This window comes from Falco rusticolus, chromosome 17, assembly GCF_015220075.1.
Source record: "Falco rusticolus isolate bFalRus1 chromosome 17, bFalRus1.pri, whole genome shotgun sequence".
In the NCBI taxonomy this organism is placed as follows: Eukaryota; Metazoa; Chordata; class Aves; order Falconiformes; family Falconidae; genus Falco; species Falco rusticolus.
The window spans coordinates 1,370,612-1,386,050 of record NC_051203.1 but is presented as its reverse complement, the minus strand read 5'-3'; the positions used below and the strand labels follow the sequence as shown (position 1 = coordinate 1,386,050).

General features: G+C 49.6%; 1 protein-coding gene across 1 annotated transcript; it reads left to right on the top strand.

Moving 5' to 3' along the window:
- Positions 1 to 2,066: 2,066 nt before the first annotated feature.
- TIMM17A (translocase of inner mitochondrial membrane 17A) lies at positions 2,067 to 14,634 on the top strand. Its single transcript, XM_037410303.1, has 6 exons — positions 2,067 to 2,162; positions 6,779 to 6,878; positions 8,649 to 8,712; positions 10,021 to 10,149; positions 11,674 to 11,784; positions 13,108 to 14,634. Exons 1-6 carry the CDS (start codon positions 2,137 to 2,139, stop codon positions 13,176 to 13,178), a joined length of 501 nt encoding a protein of 166 aa, XP_037266200.1. The 5' UTR covers positions 2,067 to 2,136; the 3' UTR covers positions 13,179 to 14,634.
- The last annotated feature ends 805 nt before the right edge of the window (positions 14,635 to 15,439 follow it).

Here is a 15,439-nt window from a genome sequence, read left to right as displayed (position 1 = left end):
CAGCAACATGATTAGCCACGTCTTAGAGATGAGGAACTGAGGCAGAGTCAGGTTAAGTAGCTTTTCCAGGCACATGTACCAGGTCTCTGGCTGAGCTGGGAAAGCTTTCCATGCCCCGGCCTAGGAGCATCCACCTACCTTTATTTTCTCCTATTAGCTGATAAAGATCAACTGAAAATGGGATGGATTTTTCTGATCTGTTTTATTTCCTTTTCCTTCAGAGTCTGCAGGAAGAAAGGTTAAAAACACCGAACCTTTTTCATTTTATAAGATGTTCTTTGAGAAAGCAACATCTCCCTGCCCAGCTGTGACAGGCAGCTGCTCTGGTCCCATGGACAGTGAGAGAAACCAATTCTCTCCAAAACCCAACTGCAACTTCACCCAAAACCTCCCTCTGCAACACACCTGCTCACGAGAGTGAGGGAAGCGTGGAGAAGACATTATATATTGGGAAAGGAACCAACTCCTGCTCGCAGGGAAATTCAGAAATCCCCAGAAAGCCCTTGAGCACCTTTACCAGCAGCCTGCTGGTACACCAGCACTGGAGGCCCCTTTGGTGACTCTGGCCACTGAAGCTCAAGCACCACAGGGGCTCAGCAGGGGGTTTCACAAGTTGAAAGGGATGGCCAGAATGATCATTCAGCCTGATAGAAATAACCTGCCACTCTTTAGGGGAAAGAACAAGAGCTACTGCAAGAAATCGCCACCCTAAGAAGGGTCAGACCAGCGTGGGACCAGTCGCAGCAGTAACAGTGGACATGGGAGCAGAGAGGTTGTCTCCCAGGCTCCACCAGCTGGGACAATGCTGAGATTTTTCACTCTTCCCATCTCCTCTCCTTGGCCAAAGTAGAAGCCACAATACCACCTTCTGGTAATCTCCATTACTGCATCACCCCCTGCTCCCATCCTGCCTTAAATAAGGACAAACGTGCCATTGTCACACTCAGATCACGAAGGCTTACAATTACAAGGAGTCTTTAAAAGCCTTTGAAAACAGCAGATTAAAGCAGGTGGAGCATTCCAGTTCCTTTCCGTTGCTTCAGCCCATGATTTATTAGAGCACTTAAGTGCCTTGGCGTGCAATCTGCATCGCCTGTTTGAACAGAATGATTTACCACCCTTACAAGAGAGCATAGTGTAAGGTTAAATTAGGAGTGTGAAAAGAATAAGCAATTTACAACTTGGAGCACTTGTGAACATGTGGGGAAAGACTCTGGAGGCTTTGTAGGCTGCCCTGGCATTCACTGCTAGCACAAGAGACTAATTCTTGGGTTTTCAGCTCTGCCTTCCCAGCCTCTCTGGAAAACTGCCCACTCGCAGGCACCGTCTCTTGAGCAGGGACCTCAAAGCCCAGCTCTCACCCATGCTGCCTGGCCCACAGGAGCATCCCCAGGGCCACCTTGAGGACAGCCCCGTTGATCCAGGGGCACAAGGAGTGAGGTGGATGCTGCACTGGACTGCCTCAGCAGCTCCAGTGGGATGGACACCCTTGGTGCAGGCATGTCGCCCTGCACTGACCCCTCTATCACCACGCAGGCGCCCTCCTCCCATTCAGCTGGGCACCACTGGGCTCCTCTGCACCCGCTTCCAGGGCGCTCACAGCACTTCCTGCAGGAGTGTTTACAGTTGCCTTCAGGATCGCCAAGCCGACCCCTGCCCCATGGATTTGCTCACACTTTTAGCACGGGCACTACTTATTAGAGAGCACAAGCTGCCCTGTTCCAGGCCTTTGCCAGACCGCCGCGGCCTAGGCCTGGGCCCAGCCCCACCAGAGGCCTCACCGACGCCCCGCAGGCCCCTACCCGCACCCACCGGGCACCCCGGGCAGCGCTCCCAGGGCCCTGTGCGGCCAGCCCCGCCGAAGCGCCCTCTCCCCTCGCACAGCGGCACAGGCCGATGGCTGCCCCGGAGGAGGGCGGGAGGGGGGCGGGCAGGGCAGGCCCAGCAGATGGAGAGGCCCCGGCCCTCCCTCACGGCTCCTCAGGGCTGCGGACACCGCGGGGCGGGGCGAAGGGGGCATGCGCATGCGCAGACACCTCCGCCCAAGTCCCGCCCTCCGCCCCCATTGGCGGCGCACGGGGGCGGCGAGCCAATCGCGCGGCGGGAAGGCGGGTGAGGGCGGCGGCGCCTGCCAAGATGGAGGAGTACGCGCGGGAGCCCTGGTGAGCGGCCCGCGGCCCGGCGGCGAGCGTGGCGGCACCGGGCACCGGCGGGCTCCCGGGGGCGGGGGGCCGGCGGGGGGAGCGGGGAGGGCGCTCCCGAGGCCGCGCCCTGGCGGCGGCGGGGGGGATTGTGGGTGTGGGTGACCTTGGCGGGGCTCTGCTAAGGGGGAGGCCGGCCCGAGGGCCGGCCCGAGGTGGGTGGCTGCGAGGGCCTGGCCGGGGCCCGGGGGCAGGGGACTCGGGGAGCCCGGGGGCCTGGGCGGGTAAAGCCCCGCTGGCACCGAACCCACTGGGGTTTCCCTGAAGGGGTGAGGTAGCGGCGTGGTGGGTAGGCCTTGCGGCCTGCGCCGCTGCTGGGCCTCTGGGGGCGCAGGGCCTGGGCACACGACCCACCTCCGCCGCCCCCGATGCCTCTGCCCTTCTCCTTCCCCCGCTTCCGTGAGGCGGGAATGCACCGGCTGGCCCAGGCCCCCCCCCGGCCCCAGGCCCCCCCCCCGGCCCCCCCCGGCCCCAGGCCCCCCCCCGGCCCCCCCCGGCCCCAGGCCCCCCCCCCGGCCCCCCCCGGCCCCAGGCCCCCCCCGGCCCCAGGTCCCCCGCCGTGCAGGCCACCTCACCAGTGGTATCTCAACTCCCATTACATTCCAGCAGTGCCATTGTAAACGGTCACAGCACCTTGGTTGCAGTTTAATTTGTTTTCTTTGTAGCAACAAAGCATTTAGACGAAAGGCTGGGTTCAAGATTAAGTATGCAGTGTTCTGCTCGCCTCTGCAAGCAGGGACCCGTGGCCGTTCACAAGGCTTTTCCCAAAGCTTTGTGCGTTGCTCTGCTGCCACATTTTAAGTTTCTCCATAAATGTTAGTTCCACCATTCTACTGCGCAAAGTTAAGGACGTTAGCAAAGCAAATTTTATTTATTTATTGGTTGCTGTGGGCCCTAGGTAATCTCGTTCTCCCTTTAGTAAGGTCATGCGATAAGGACATTTTGCTGCTAAGGTGTCGGGGGGCTGTTGGGTGCCCCACACCGTTTTGTCCTGTTTTGCTGCTGGTTGCCCTGGTCTCTCCCCACCGCCCCAGCGATGTGGAGGGTGTCAGTCCCCAGGATCTGCTGTTTCTGGGAGCAGTGTGATATCACTGGGAAGTGACACTGTAGGACCTGGCTGTAATTAGCATCTCAGTCTCCTTCGTTAGAAGCAGGGTCATTGCTTAGTCTTGTCTGTGCTGGGCATGGCCGGGGAGGCGGAGGTCAGGCTGTTCAGGCTGGCGTGTCTGGTGAGGGTGAAGTGCTGCCCCTTCTGCAGCAGAGCTGGTGTCAGGCTGGCACCCTGCTGAATCATCAGTGCTGAGAAAAGGCAGCTTTGTTTATTTAAAACGCGGTGGCCTCTGGCTCTCGTGGTTCATGGGCCGTTAGGAGAGCTGCAGGCAGACGTGGGGCTTGGAGAGGCGATTCAGAATCACAGCGTGGCTGGGGTTGGAAGGGACCTCTGGAGATCAGCTAGTCCAACCCCCTGTGCTAAAGCAGGTTCACCTAGATCAGGTTGCGCAGGATTGCGTCCAGGCGGGTTTTGAATGTCTCCAGAGGAGACTCCACGACATCTCTTGGCAGCCTGTTCCAGCGCTCTGTCACCCTCAGAGGAAGGTTTTACCTCATATTCAGGTGGAGCTCCCTGTGCTGCAGTTTGTGCCCGTTGCCCCTGTCCCTGGGCACCACTGAAAAGAGCCTGGCCCCGTCCTCCTGACACTGGCCCTTAAGCTCTTTGTAGACATCGATAAGATCCCTCTCAGTCTTCTCCAGGCTGAACAGCCCCAGCTCTCGCAGCCTGTCCTCACAAGGGAGATGCTCCAGCCCCCTCATCGGCTTTGTAGAGCCCCCCCTCTAAGCGAGGGCCTTGGCTCGTGGGCCATGAGAGCTGGCGTAGCGCCTGCCAGCTCTCCTTGCTCCGCTGGCCCTGCCATCCTTTTGGGATGTGCTGTAAGGCCTTGCAGCTCCCTCTGGGCACCGTCTGAGGTGTGGGGAATCCTCGGTCTCTGATCAGTCGAGCTGGTATGTGGCTGCCCCAGAGCCCTGGCGTAAGCAAAGCTGTGGCCCTTGCTCTCCTCATCTCTAAGCGATCTCGGTTGCCATTGGGAGTAGGAATTTGACCTTATCTTTCGTGTAGCAGTGAGCACATCGTTTTCCTACTGTGAGGGCTTCCCTTAAAGTCAGGGAAACAACAGTAACATTAAGCTTGTAGATAAGTGCCAAATTAATAATGGAGTAATCTCTTTTATTCTCTTCTGATTCTTTCCTCTGCCAAGGTCAAGCACTGCCAGGGGTTGGGGGGTGTATTGTGTCAGCTTTCAGAGGCACTCGGCGTCTTTCTGGGAGTTCAAAGGAGCTGACACAGGACGTGGCTGTGCTGGTATCAAAGATGTTTTCTCATTTAAAAGCTGCTCCTGTGAAGGCTTGGAGGATAGCTTAAAAGGAGAATTATGAACCCCAAAGCTAATGAGCTTGACATCTGAAGCAAGGTTAAAGATGGAAAAAAACTAAGAAAGCATTCCATGATTGGGGTCTAATTAACGAAGCTTTTGTAAAGAACAGTCATGATTTTCTGAATAGGAATTATTTGACCTTGTGGGTAAAGGAAGACCACTTTACATAATCTATTTAGATTTCCAGAAAGCCTTTTAACAAGATCACTGTTAGCAAGTTTATGAAGGAAGGGAGTTGTAATGAGATGTTTTATTCATAACAGAATAGATCAAAATCTGGACAGGAGATGTGGAGAAGAACAAAACAACAACAACAAAAAAAAACCCTGAGAAGAAAGACTTTGTCGCTTTTCATCTTTGCATCTCTGACAACAGTGTGCCTGTAACCTTTTCCTGATCATTAAACATCAGGAAATAGGGGAAGGAAAATAAAATGTGAAGTGGAGCTAAATTATTTAATTTAGTCAAATCTAGAGGGGATTTGTAAGGAGTATGAGATGAAAGCATGTTACAGGCAAGGCAATGAAAAAGAAGGGGGTTATATGGTGAGATAAGGTACAGTCCTCCTACTGTTTCCTGAAGCAGGGTGGGGTTGGGACCTGGATGTCACTGTCACAGGTCAGTAGTGATATTTGGGTGGGGATCTGGTGCATTTGGAACAACCAGGTGATGCCAACGTGCAAAAGCAAAGCAAGCAGAATAATGCCACGTGTACAAAGAGTTTGCCTTCGTTGAGAAGGCGTGCAGAGCTGGCTACGTGCTCTCATTAAAGCGACTGCAGAGGCAGGGAGGGATTCAGAAGTAGGTCATGAAAGTGAGCAGCCTGGCAGAACATGTAGGAGGAGGGACTGCAAATTTTAGACATTTTTTTCAGGAAGAAAAAAAGACACCTCGTGACAAAATATGTAGTACAGCAAGGGATCTAGGGAAAAGCAATGATGTTTTTCACTCTTTACAGCAGAAGAGCCTTAGCATATTCTGTGAAGTAGAAAATCTGTGGCAGATTCAAAACGGGTCACTGATAATGTATTCTCCTGTGCAGGAGCTGGATGCTGTAGGGAATCCTCAGGAACAGAAACATGAAATTCAGAGTGAAATCAGAAATGCCCATGGATGCTCCTATCTGTGATTTGCTGGTGTGAACACTGAGCTTGCCATAGTCTCCACTTTTGTGACCCTGCGTGTTGTTACACTCTGGTTTTTGTTTTCTGATCATTGACAGTGCAGGAGTTATAATCACCTGACTGCTTGGCTTCTGTTGTAAGATTTTGGTATAAGATCAAAGGAACAAAATAACTTTGTTATTTTATGCTTCAAAATTACCAGCAGTGGCAACAGAGGTTAATAGCAGGTTGGTGCTCACCTGGTTGAGGAGTTCAGTTTAGTGGCAGAGAGTTACAGGGCTGTGGTGCTTGGCAAGCGGTTTTGAACCTCAAATTAAAGCTCATCTCACTGGTGTTGAAAGTGTTTGCTGTGAGGAGGGTGCTCTTTCTCTTGCAAAGCCTTTGCTCACTGCTTGGAAATATTCGATGCTCCGTGTCCTTGGAGGCAGGAATTGTGGCCTTCTGACTGGATCTGTGCTTTGTTTGAATGAACTTCAGAGATCAAGGATGCGTCAGGGAAAACCTTTGCAGGTTAACAAAAGATGACTTTGAAGTCTCTCATTTAAATAACCAGAACTAATGAAAAGCATGACTAATTCAGGAAAGCGGTGTTCTGTGCCAGCTGAGAACTGAGTCTCACTGAATTTGCCACTTAAGTTTTCTGTAGGTCAAGACAAGAATGAGAACAGTAAATTTAAAGCTATTTACATAAGTAGGACAGAGCTGGAGAAATTTTCCGTGATGGAAATACTGTCGCTGCCTTATGTGAGGAGTTCAGATGGTTCTTCTGTATATGTGATACTTGCCACTCCGGGGAGGTGGGCTGGCAGACCCTCGCAAAGGTTGAGTTTGTTTTACTGTAATATTACTTGTACATGTGTTCTGTTGATGTCTGCTCAGCAAGTAGATATGAGACGATACAGCTGCAGGCTTGATTTGCACTCCAGCTACACTCAGTGCATGAGTGGTGGATCCGTTACAGTTACTTGCACAGTTTAACATGATGGAATTTAGTATTTTCATCTTTTATTTTTCCTTCTAGTCCCTGGAGGATAGTAGATGACTGCGGAGGTGCTTTCACAATGGGAGCAATAGGAGGTGGCATTTTCCAAGCTATCAAGGGGTTCAGAAATTCCCCAGTGGTAAGTAAAATCATCTGAGAGTGTGTTCAGAGTGCAGTCCTGCTTCCTCTGTCCATCAACAGTGCATCTGGCCAGCCGAGGGTAAAGGAGGAGTAGTCCCTGTGCAGTGTGTGGGACTGATTAATGGCCTGCATGTCATTAATCCAAACCAGGAGGGTACAATGTTTAGTGAATGGTTCAGGCTCCACAGGGGCCCTTCCTCTTTTCAGTAGGAGTGCTGCTTCCCCCTGTTTGATCAGATGGCAGCAGTGGGATGCTGGCAGCTGGCTGCCCTCCCTTGCTGAGGGACATTTCCCTCAGGATGGGGAAGTGGAGGGCGCAGCAGAATGTGTCCGTCTCAGCGGATCTGCCTTTGCTTTTGTCGGCATGTAAAGATGTGAAGCCTGGGCTGTTCTTCCTCTTCTGGTCTTCCCCTCTCCCTTTCTTTTAAGAAATGGAAAGACTCAAAGGAAGAATCTTTTTCTCCTTCAGATTTATATTAGAGGTTATTTGTTTCTTTAATTAATCTCTTACTTATTTATTAACAGGTTTTATTAACTGAATTTTCTTGATAGGTTTTGTTTAAATGCAGAAGTGTGCGTAAACATGAAAGTTGAAGTTTAGCTGATGCGAGTCGGTTTTCACTTTCAGGATTTCTGCTGCAAAATGTAGACTATAAACCTGTTGTAGAGACATTTGCAAAAATAAGATACAATTTCTACTTGAGTATTTGCTTTAAAACGTTTCTCTGGCTTCATATAAAAGGGGGTTTTATTGAGTAATATTTGATGTCACTATGTGACGCTTAATAAGCCATCAGTTTGAGGTAAGGTTTGTAAATAAATATCTGTTTCCAAACTAGTGAGGTCCTGGACAGTTGAGTTGGAGAGGATTATATGCTTAACTACATTCTTAATTTTGCTTAAGACTTATTAAATAAACCTGTCCACACTTCTGAGTGCTTGTATCAAAAATAAAACTTGGGTGTATATTCTTTAAATCTTCTTAAAGTGTGGGAAAATACGTAGCTGTGATCCTGTGGGGTCCTGGGTGGCAGGTTTAGTGTTAGACTCTGGAAGGCTCAGCACCACATTCAGAAGCTGAATTGCTTGCTTCTCTTAGCTACTGAGGCTGAGCTGATGGGACAAGGACTAAATACTCCACCTGACCAGCAGGAATGACTGAATTTGGGACAACTAGTGAGATTGGTGCTGCCAGCTCACTGCTCCTGGTCTGTGGGCATCTGCAGTAGGGGTGAGGTGGTTAGTAAACCAGATGAAGTACTGGTGGAAATGGGATAAGCATGCAGGGTTCCTCTAATGCAGCCCAGTGGCACTCTTCCTCTGGGTGGTTTTCCCTTTCTCCATGGACAGAGTCTCCTCCTTGTGGTTACCTGCACCTGCTGCTGCTCTTTGCTCCGCTGGTGTCCTGTGTGCAAACTGTGCCAAGGGCCTGGGCATCAGATAGGAACAAAGAAACGATACATGTGGAAAATAAATATGCTGATCTGGCTAGAAGAATTCCTTTAAATGACTCGTTCAATCCCCGCTAGGCCACTCAAACAAACTTTGAACTCAAATTAATGCCTGATGGCTGTAATTCGTTTCTGTAGTTGACAGATATAACGTAAGGGAGTGATTAATGTGTAAAATGCAATTTCTGCTGGTTGATCACAGCTGCTGAGAGTGCATAGAAATACATTGGGCCGGTGGCAAGTTATGCTATATACAGTCAGATTGGCTGCAAGACCTGACTCTGTTATTTTTAATGGTCATATCTCTTTTATTGTAGGGTGTAAACCACCGGCTGCGGGGAAGTTTGACAGCTATTAAAACAAGAGCTCCACAACTGGGAGGTAATTAATTTTGTGGTGGTGTTGCAGTCAGTTGGCTGTTGGTAGATAACTGAGTTTGGGAATATAACGAGGTACAGGTGCAGTGACACCCGAGCTGTGGGCCAGCTGTGTTACAGTGGTGTTTGTTAGTCCGAGCAATGAGTAAATATGGTCCTAATGCATCCAGAGTCAGCGTAGTGTGGAGGAAACATGCTTGCGTTCATGGAGTGATAAGCCAGGTTTAATAATTGTGTCATATTTTAACCAGCTCAGTGCAGAGCTGCCTGGGAGCCTGTGCATTGTCTGCAGGGTTTTAAAATAAACAAAATGGACTCATTAAAAGAAATGATCAACCTTGGAGAAAAAATGAAAAGGATGGGTGGGTCTGGGTAGGATTTCACATTGTTCCCCTGGGGTCAGCCAGGTGAATTTCAGTCATGTTTGTGAACTGAATTTTGCACATAAAAGTCTAAAAATCGCAACCCTGCAGTTTGATTCAAAGTGACGTTATGACCTCTTAAAGGTCATGCTGTGGTCGCGCATTGCTCTCTGCCTTTGTGCCATTCTGAGGGGCAGATTGAGTTAATACATGACGGAAGGAGAAAATGGGAGAGTGGTGTGGAGCACGGAAACATCAGCTGCAGCAGAACTGCTTAAAGAAATTGGGGCCATGGGCTGAAGAGGCTCTGTGGCTGCAGCCTGTGGGGACTGTGCGGAGAGAAGAATCCCACCTCCTGGTTTTTACTGGTTCTTAAACTGGTATAAGGCAGTAAGACACCTCAAATTAGGGAGGGGTGAACTTACTCTAAATACTTTTCCCCAAATGAGTCTGGAGATCAGTATTTCTTTTAATTTATAATACACCTTGTTGTTAAAAGACTTCAGTGTTTGCATTCTGCAAACTGTTGCATTCTCGTTGCATCTGCCGTACAGTACTGACTGGTGCTGGGAGCAGCACTAGGATAAGGTGTGAAATTACTCTGCATCATTCTTTGTGAGGAAATACGTTTAAAAAGTGAAAAATGTGAAAGTTCCCTGAGCTAATCTGGCTTTATTAGGGTAGAAGTTCTATTATAATCACTGTTTGATTTCTGTCATTAAATATAAATTAGTGAGTTTATATATAGAATGTGTGTATGTGTAATATATGTGTCATCTGGCAAGCTGGGAATTTTTCTTAATATTGATTTTAACTGATGTTTGGGAGTTTGCATATGCTTCCATGTCTGAAAGCAAGTGCACTAATACTACATCATCTCTGATTATATAGCTGCAGCGTTGCGGGCTTGTCTGCTTTCTGTAAGCTGTTTTTTGTTTATTTTTGAACAGGTAGCTTTGCTGTCTGGGGGGGTCTCTTCTCCATGATTGACTGCAGTATGGTCAGAATGAGAGGGAAGGAAGATCCATGGAATTCAATCACAAGCGGAGCCCTAACTGGAGCCATTTTAGCTGCAAGAAGTAAGAAACTGAGGATAACAGTTAAGAAACTTCTGTGCTCTAAATGTACAGTTCTCACCATGATAGTGAAGGAAGTCTGTGATACCCAAATTGGAATTTACTTTTTCAGAGAAACTGAAAGATAATCTGAAACTTTTGTCCTGTGCTTATGAAAGTAATAAGATGGAGGTCCTTCAGGCTGCTGTCTCAGTGGCAATAGTGGGTAGAAATCCTTGTGGCAGCAAAGACACGAGGGTTATTGATGTGTTAGGAGCCATGGAAAGGTTTCTGAGAGTGGTCACGTAGGAATTACAGCTTCTCCCCACAAAAAGGTGGCAGGATCAATAGCCCAGCTGAAGTCCCATTACCCCGTTCCCCACAGCACGGGCACCAGACTGGAGGAGCTGGAAGCCCTTGTGTAGCAGGAAAGCTCTGGCACAGTTGCTGTCACAGAAACGTGGTGGGATAACTCTGGAGTGCCGCAGTGGGTGGCTGTAAACTCTTCAGAAGGGATGGGCAGGGAAGGAGAGGCGGTGGTGTAGCTCTGTGTGTCGGGGAGTGTGTTGATTGTCTACAGCTTGACGATGGTGCTTGGGTTGAGTGTTCATGGGTAAGAGTCAGAAGGAAGGCCACCAAGGCAGATGTCATGGTGAGAGTCTGTTACAGACCACCCAGCCAGGGTGAAGAGGCAGATGATAATATTCTGGCAACAACTGGGAGAAGTCTCACAATTGCTAGCCCTTGTTCTCCTGGAGGACTTCAGCTTAGCAGGTGTCTGCTGGAAATACAGTACAGCAGAGAGGAAACAGTCCAGGAAGATCCTGGAGCGTGTGGAAGATAACTTTGGGCCCCTCTTCAAGAGGGATGTAGAGATGCTGGAGCATGTCCAGAGCCGGGCAGCGGGGCTGGGGCAGGGGCTGGGGCACAAGCGCTCTGAGGAGCGGCTGGGGGAACTGGGGGGGTTCAGCCTGGAGAGGAGGCGGCTCGGGGGGGCCCTCATGGCTCCCTACAGCTGCCGGCCGGGAGGCTGTAGCGAGGTGGGTATCCATCTCTTCTCCCAAGGAACAAGTGATAGGACGAGAGGAAACGGCCTCAAGTTGCACCAGGGGAGGTTTAGGTTGGATATTAGGAAAAATTTCTTCACTGAAAGGGTGGTCAAGCACAGCAACAGGCTGCTCAGGGAGGCGGTGGGGTTACCATCCCTGGAGGGATTTAAAAGACGAGCAGATACGGTGCTTAGGGACATGGTTTAGTGATGCGCTCGGCAGTGCTGGGTTGGTGGTTGGCCTGATGATCGTAAAGGTCTTTTCCAACCTGAATGATTCTATGATTCTGTGTTCTCAAACATTACCGGTGTGCCTTTGTTTCTCAGGGGGGCAGGGAGTTGCCCACTAATTATCTTTTTATTGATGATGCTGATGAGGCTTAATGGATGCAAAATCACTGCTGCTGAGCCTTCTTATGGGAGAGATTATGACTAAGGAGAGCTATATGCAAAGTCATGCACCAGAGAAGTAAAAAGTGTTTTGTGCTTTTTATTTTTAGATGGACCTGTTGCCATGGTCGGATCTGCTGCGATGGGAGGAATTCTCCTAGCTTTAATTGAAGGAGCTGGTATTCTGTTAACAAGATTTGCCTCCACACAGTTTCCAAACGGTAAAGGAACCATCAGGCTGTGGCATTGCAAGGCTTTTTTAATGTGGTCTTTACTAATGCACCTCTTCCAGTCAGCACCCCTACAACAGAGTAAATCCGCTCTGCCAGTTGCCAGCTTCTAAGGCTGAGAAAGTCAAGGAGGAGCCGCACGTTGCTGGTGACACAAGAGTATCATCAGCTCCTTCCCACTGGGTGACTGGAGGCTGCCTGGCTGCAAGCAGGGGTGTCCCTGCTGTCCATGTCTTCTGTCCCCTGAGGCGGCCACGCAACCGGTCAGGTGGTGGCAACAGTATTTTAGTCAGTGGTGGGTGACACAACAGGTCTGAGGGAATAGCAAGCAGCTAGCTGTGGGGCAGGAAGGATGGTTCTGGCGGGCTGGCTGTGGTCTGCCTGCAAGTGTGTGGGTAACCCTGGTTTAAATGAAGTGATAAAAGATCAGCAGGCTGATACAGATAAAAGATTTCCAAGAGTAATGTTTTGTTTTTTCTAAATGTTTTTTTTTTTTTCTAAACTGCTTCAAAAACTAAATCCCTTTTTTTTTTCCTAAGTGAAACACAAGTTGAGGTGTCAGTTAGCTGAGCTGGTAATCATCTGTGTAAATACTTGCCTGTGTAAAATACTTAATACCTCTGTCTCCCCACCCTGTTTTGGGAGGAATACAGATAAAACCACATTGTTGAAAGGATTAGTAGCAAGCCACAAATTCCTGAGAGGCTTCCTCTCTCAGGCTTGTTCACTGATGTTCTTTGTTGGGTCTAAATTATAACAATTTCTGTCCTTAATACAAAGACATTTTAAAATTAATCTGCTTTAGAGGAGGAGTATCATCTGTCCGTTACAATTTATCCTCTCTAAAATTGGCATGCAGGAAGCGTATTGCTTCCCTCCAGTAGAACGTCAGTAAGAGAAGCTGACTCCACAGTGATCCGTTCCGTTTCACTGCCTCGCTTTATTGTCAGGCAAGTTACCGCGGGTAAACCTTTACCGAGTGGCCAGGTTCAGCTGGAGGGCAGTAAGGCACAGGTCTCCGCTCCTTTAGGTGACTGAGAAGGTTTCCATCTCGCTGCTCTGATTCATTTCCCCCTTAGTAAAGGAGATAAAAATACGGTCCTTGTTGGGCTAAGGTTCTTGTCAATGCATAAAGCTCTTGAACTTTTTTCAATGAAAACAAATTAAATGTAAAGTCTTGTTAGTGGCTTCCTTAGTTTTAAAAGGGTTTTATATAAACAAAACAGCTGTGAATGTGTTTCGTGCTGTTAGTAGGAGGAATCTCTTGCCTTTTGGTATTTACTATTTGCCTGTTTTCTCTTGCCTTGTTTGCAGGCCCTCAGATATCAGAAGACCCCTCGCAGCTGCAGCCCTCTCCGTTTGGCGACTACAGGCAATACCAGTGATTATCCTCATTCTCCTAGTTCACACTGTACCTGAGCTGTAATTTAAAATGCTGGAGGACCAAGGTGCGGTATGTCTTTACACCAGTGGTAGTCTCTTACCCAAACCATGCCAAGAGGACCTTCAGCACTTTTCAGTGTAAAGCTGTGCAGGAGAACTTTTAGAAGATGACAAATCTATTTATTCATGATAGATTCCATTGCTGTAACGTTAATACATGTCTGATAGAATACACGGAGGTTTTAGACAAGGACTAAATGGAGTCTTGTCATCCTTTGGACATGGACTGAAGCGAAAGTCTGTGGAGTCTTCTCTGGGATGTGCCATTGACCATCCACAGTGAGCGCAGCTGGAGTTTAGCCTCTTACCCATCGGATTTAGGTTACTACTCTTATTTCAGCTTAAGGAAAAAAGAGTTCATCTACATGCAGTTTTACATTCCTAAAGTGAATGTTATTGGGAGAATGTGCAAACCAGTGAGAACTACTTCCAGCAATACGTATTTCCATGCCCTGCTTTGTTTTCTGTGCTACTGCCATGCAGCCTAAGTTCTTTGGTTAAAGCAGAATTGGCCTTTTGTGGATCCGGAGGCTGCAGCGTGCCTCTGCCTTCCCCTTAACCCGCAAGGCTTTGGGCCCCTTTTAGCAAGAGGTGGCAGCAAACGAATTCTTCACTTCTGCTGGCGCTTGCCGCGGCTTTTGCAGCGCCTCCAAAGGGGATACTGCAGGGAGTTTCCCCTTCTAGGACTGTGCAGGGAGACATGTAGGAGCCCCGAACAGAAAACATGTAGGGCTGTGGGGCTGGAGGGTGAAGCATTGCACCTGCATGCGTGCTGCCAGCACAGCCTGCTGCCTTGTCACCTCGGATCCAGTCCTAAGCGCGATTAAAACATCTGCTCCATGTTTTTGTTCTTAAACTCCAGTTGTGGAGGCTGTATTTGCTAGGTGTTAAAAAAAACATACCCAGTGAGGTTTTCTGTTGTTACTACTATTGCTTGCTGGCAATTCCTGATGGAATATCCATATTCAAAAAGACTTGAGTAACATTTAGTCATCTGAGCAGCTTCATGGCTTTCCCTCTGCCCGGGAAGGAGCTTGATCTCTGCACTCTGTCAGGAAACTCGGTCAGACCCATGTGGCAGGAGGAGGATGAGAATAACACAGAAGTGGTCCCAGTAGTGGTTGGCAGAGGCGTGAATTAGGGTTGTACAAAGCATGCATGCAAGTGCAAGATCCTGACCATCTCCTACGTCCTGTCATCCGGTTTTCACTCCCTGCCTGTCCTAGAACTGCTCCAGGACTGCTGGGGCTTGCGTCTCTGGTACCTTACTGTTTCATATAGTTGCTGCTGGTATGTAATTTTCAAAAACCTTAGGCACAAAAGCTGTGTGCGTGAAGGCTTGTCTTGCTTTGCCGCTTACTTGGTTCCTCGGGCGAATTTTAAAGATAATTTTCTTGATTTGTGTCACTCAGCTTGTGCTTTCGTCTGTTCTGAGTTGACACCCCAACTGCAGAGTAGATGAGTCTGGTCTTTGAGGGACAATTACACTTGGGGAACTGTGGAGCCTCCCCTGTGCATCCAAATCTGCGTGTTAAAGCACCAGATGTTTTCCTGTAGGATTAGAGCACTGGCATTGTTCAGAGGTGCGTGCAGCTCCAGGGTTTTGTTCTTCCACCACCGAACTGTCCTTAGGGGCTTGCTGTGGGGGGAGATGACTCAGCCGAGCCACTGGCCCATGTTCAAGCAGCAGCCTGGAACATGGGGTGACCTCTCCCGCCAGCGCTTCGCCTGGGAGCGGGGCACGGGGTGTGCAGGAGCTGCTGTAGGTTGATCTGCCACAGAAGAACCTGCTGCCCCCACCCTGGGGGCTCCATCCAGGCCCTGCCTTCGTGGTCCCCAGAGCTGGGCCACATCCAAGCAGCTCAGACAGACCACCACACGAGCCTTCCCGCAGCAGCAGCCGCTCCCCACCTGCCAGGCGTCACAGGGACATGTGCCCCTGGTGACAAGCTCTGGCACAGGGGCTGTGGTGGCCCTGCCAGGCGCTCCCCCCTCAGGGAGGTAACAGGCTTCAGCTGCCCGAGGGGGGGCTTTACTCAGCTCAGCTTCTGCCACCTAATCCCCCTTGCCTGTCTGTACTGGTCACTCTCACGTGCTTCTCCATGAGGAGAAGCCTCCGATTTAGGGCATCATGCCTCCCTCCCCGCACACCAGCCAGGCTGTAGTGTTTTTTGACCAGCGGTGTCGATCCCAGGAGGGAAGG

Coding starts and splice junctions, on each gene's coding strand:
- TIMM17A (XM_037410303.1), top strand. CDS start 2,137: ATGGAGGAGTACGCGCGGGAGCCCTG. Junction 2,163..6,778: donor GAGTACGCGCGGGAGCCCTG/GTGAGCGGCCCG, acceptor TTTTCCTTCTAG/TCCCTGGAGGATAGTAGATG. Junction 11,785..13,107: donor CTCCACACAGTTTCCAAACG/GTAAAGGAACCA, acceptor CCTTGTTTGCAG/GCCCTCAGATATCAGAAGAC.